Below are 4,021 nucleotides of genomic sequence, written 5' to 3' on the forward strand. Positions count from 1 at the left end.
GACCTGGGTCCGTACGTTGCGTTTACTTCACAGCGGGAACAGAAGTGAATTGCCATTGACCTCAATTGCCAGGCATTGCTGACTAGGGGACGAAGAGATAATTTATCATTATAATTTTCCATAATAACACACTTTTGCTGAGCAACGTTTCCTATAACTTATCATTATCAGGTAGAAATTGGTCTTCCCCGTCTAATTCTATCCTGGAAATGACTGTGCTTATGACCTTTAAGATCGACCTTTCTTCCTATATTTGCTTATTTGGTAAATAACTATTAGGCAGCTCAAATTGGTGCTTTGGATGAACCACTCCCTCAGTTCCGCAATGTCGAATCCCACACTCAGCAATGGCACTGCTCTGACCAACCCCTTAACGGGGCCCACTACCAATAGGATACTGGAATTTATTTCAGGCTACCTTGACACTTCCACGGGTGATGATTCTTGACGTCTTGTATATCAACATTCCCGGTGTATTTGGACATCTACAACTGCAGTAATTGCAAGCAAAAGCAGATCTAATTGCGAATAGCCAAATCTGCTGCACGAACAATACACAAAATTGCCATGGGAGAGTTCGTGGTGGACTGGTGTTCCACGCTGAGGGTAATCGGATGTCTGATTGCACCTCAGAAACAAAATTAAGCAAAAATATCTCCTCTCTTTGTTTGTTGTGCAGACACGCCTACTGTTGCATCCCTCTCTTTGTACTCAATCTGCTTGAGCTGTTTCCAATGGCGTGCGACACGGACTGTCCCGTTTTTCACTTGCTTCACAAGGGTACTTCTGCAAGTAATAATGAATGTTTTTTTGATCATTTTAGACCTTGATTGCTACTGCGCGTTGATAATTTGCGTAGGATGGGTGACTCTCGCAATTCGACGTGTTAGACTTGGTATTTTTATCGCAAGACTTCATAGATTAGATGTCTAAGCCAAATGATCATCATCAAAATGACCAAGGTGTTGATATTATTCATTCAGCTTGGACGTCGGCTTTGACTGAACATTACATGAGCATCTTCAAATCGGCATTTCCTAACAAATTCACAGTAACTGTATGCAACTTACCCCACCTAGCTGCTGCCAATGCTGCAAGATGTGGAATGTGTAAGACTGAAAGTCTAAAAGCAAAGACTGCAATAACAAGTGGCAGGCCAAAATTAAACGTGGTAGATTCTCCTCGATAAAAACATAAACCGTTTAACGCTGAATTTAGAAGGAAACATTCCTACTTTACAAAATGATCATAGTCTCTTCACAAATTATCAACAATACATCATGGACACTTTATTTTAAAAAATCACTTCGTGGATAAATTTTAGCTGCAGAAACCAAAAAATGATACCATTACATCCGATCGTGTGATTTCACGCATTCGATGGACGCGTTTGCCACTGAACTTTCCCACATCATTCTCGTTACTGTGGCCAATGCACTGAGGGGCACGATGTGTCTATGCAATGACCGGAAGTACCGGTGAATCTGACCCCCTGTGTATAAATTACCGTGTCGTCACATGGTCATTTGATAGAATAATTTAGGTGACTATGGTAAGCTGAGTGCAAATTCCGGTTGCCTTCAAGCGTCGCAGAGCGTAGGTTTTGCTGTGTGGACATGAGTCCACTTGAGTAGTCTGTCTTGGTACTTTGTCTTTACCTTTCAGACTATAAATGGGCGCACCAGCTACACCGTTGCCTTCCTTTTAGCCCCACGCCACTCAATGGGAACACTAGACAGGACAGAGATTCTGACTTGTAAGCAACATGTTCGCGTTGTCCTTACAGATGCGGAATGTTTCCTGTGATGTTCAAGCATTCCATGTCTTGATCCGATTCCACTCAAATTCAAGCTCACATATTTCACTTTAATGTCCACCGAAATGCTTGTCTTCATTCATTTATGCTCGCATATATGCGTATAAATAAAAATGTATGCTTGCATATATATATACCTGCATTTTATTCACCCGTACGTTCATAATTGCATACATTCAAAGACACATACACACAAATGCACTTCCATGCATCCATTTATGCATACTAGCGTGTGTGCGTGCCCACATGCTTGCATGCAATCTTTCATACATGCATACATATATGCATACTTACATACATAACTTTACTTACATACACTCTTGCATGCATGCAGTAATTCATTAATACATGTAGACATTTTAATTTACCCGCCTATATTTATAAAAACATGCAAATACATGTACTATCAAGCATCTGAATAGAGTTCAAGTTTAACAATTTATGCAAATATATTTTGTCATTTTCACCTATGTATGATGCTTCAACACATTCATACGCCCATTCCTACATTTATACACATATACATACAACCTATGTTTCAACGTACGCATTCCTACTTTCACGCATTCATTTCCACAATCACAAATTCATACATACACACGTACATACCTTTATCCACTCATGCATGCGTGCACATGTATCTGACCGATTTCTCAAGTACTCCTTACATCCGTGCAACTATATGTGAATACATGCATACGTGTTTATTTTTCCTTTTTTTTCAAACCTGCAATACGTCTACATACACATACATTCATTCATTCCGTCATACATGTCACGGGTGTTACCCAAAGATCTACCTTTTACGACTTCAGGTCAGACGTGGGAAGACGCGTCGTTATTTGGAAGAGCTAATCGCCCCATGGTAAGTGTTTCATCCCTAATTACTGGCGCAAATCACTTAAGTACTAAAAAGTTTGCACAGAGCCAAGCAAAGTTAACTAACTCGATTGTTCCTTCCCAGGTTTTTCCTTACTATTTTTACTAAAAACAGTCATTTGAGTTGCAAACATTCAAGTTGATAGGTAAAAGACACCTATATAGATTGAGTTTTGGTATATTGCAAAGTCACATTTGAAAACTTTATCAAAGCATGCTGTTGAGATGTTGCATTTCATTCAGAAGTTGTCATGAGTGGAATAAAGAATCAAAGGATTACTCATTAAAACAGAGTATTTAAGTTAATTCTCATCTAGGCATTTGTAGAATGGTTGTTTATAGCTAGACTATACATTTACCACGATTTGTTTATACAGGAGTCAGTACCCTTAAACTATGTTTAGTTTCGCGATACAGCTAGCCGGAAAGACGTCATTGCAACTTGTAAAGATTTATATACGCTATTCATGTGTAACATATCGCACAAATGCACGGAAGTCTCCACTCATACTCTCATTCCCACTTTCGGGCTCTTCTTTGCTTAAAACCCTAGCCCGAATATGGAAGTTGTGGAATTGAGCTTGCCTGCTTCCAAAGCTATGAAAGGTAAATCAGGAGTAGAATGCACCACCTTGAAGTTGTCGAGGAGGTAATTAAAACGTCCTTGGGTTACAGTGTTATGATAAAGAATTAAGCGTCTCTATTTGCACACTTTGTTATGGAAACCAAACCAAGAACAGTTAAAAGTGAAACTAAAACTGCTTGATGAAGCTACTTGCTTGTGTCTGCATCACTTAAAAAGTCGTAATGGTAGATACGGAAGTGGGTTGTGACCCACATGTATTAACAGAGAGATTTAGGTTTGAAAACTATATTTTTTTTATTTCTTTACATGATTTTGCTAAAACATGTCGAGTCCGCGGTGCGGTAGGGCTTAATATTCAGCCATGGAAGAAGTAATACTAGCTGCATTGAGACCGGATTTGGATGTCGCTGCCACCGAGGTAGCGCCCAGTCTTCTATAAGATTGCAATAAACCGGAGAAGTATGGCAGAAAACATATTATCAAAGCAGTAGGCCTGCAGAAATCTCCCCGACTTTAGGCAAACTTTCGTGTTTAGAGTTCTAACTAAACTGCGAAAGCTCTCAAAAGGTGCGTCAAGGGACTCGTTTCATCGGCGAACCATAAGTGTTGTGTGAAAAATTAGCACCCACCTCACATTCTGATTAAGTGAGGGCGCCTTTGCAAGACAGATTAGCCGCATCGAAAGCACTGGAAAGTAAGGAGGAGAAAAGGGTACCAAACATGGTTTTACAAAGCCACCA

General features: G+C 39.9%; 1 protein-coding gene across 1 annotated transcript in view; it reads left to right on the forward strand. All coding sequences in view use genetic code 11, as the record gives it.

Moving 5' to 3' along the window:
- Positions 1-925: 925 nt before the first annotated feature.
- EGR_09385 (hypothetical protein) overlaps positions 926-4,021 on the forward strand; it is a gene marked incomplete at both ends in the record, with an annotated part of 5,965 nt that continues 2,869 nt past the window's right edge. Inside the window, 5 exons of the mRNA XM_024498634.1 lie at positions 926-1,171; positions 1,219-1,309; positions 2,239-2,359; positions 3,249-3,344; positions 3,384-3,517. Of these exons, the coding sequence (XP_024346923.1) occupies positions 926-1,171; positions 1,219-1,309; positions 2,239-2,359; positions 3,249-3,344; positions 3,384-3,517 (688 nt within the window). The remainder of the gene's footprint in view (positions 1,172-1,218; positions 1,310-2,238; positions 2,360-3,248; positions 3,345-3,383; positions 3,518-4,021) is intronic.

This window comes from Echinococcus granulosus (genome assembly GCF_000524195.1).
Source record: "Echinococcus granulosus chromosome Unknown EG_S00146, whole genome shotgun sequence".
NCBI lineage: Eukaryota > Metazoa > Platyhelminthes > Cestoda > Cyclophyllidea > Taeniidae > Echinococcus > Echinococcus granulosus.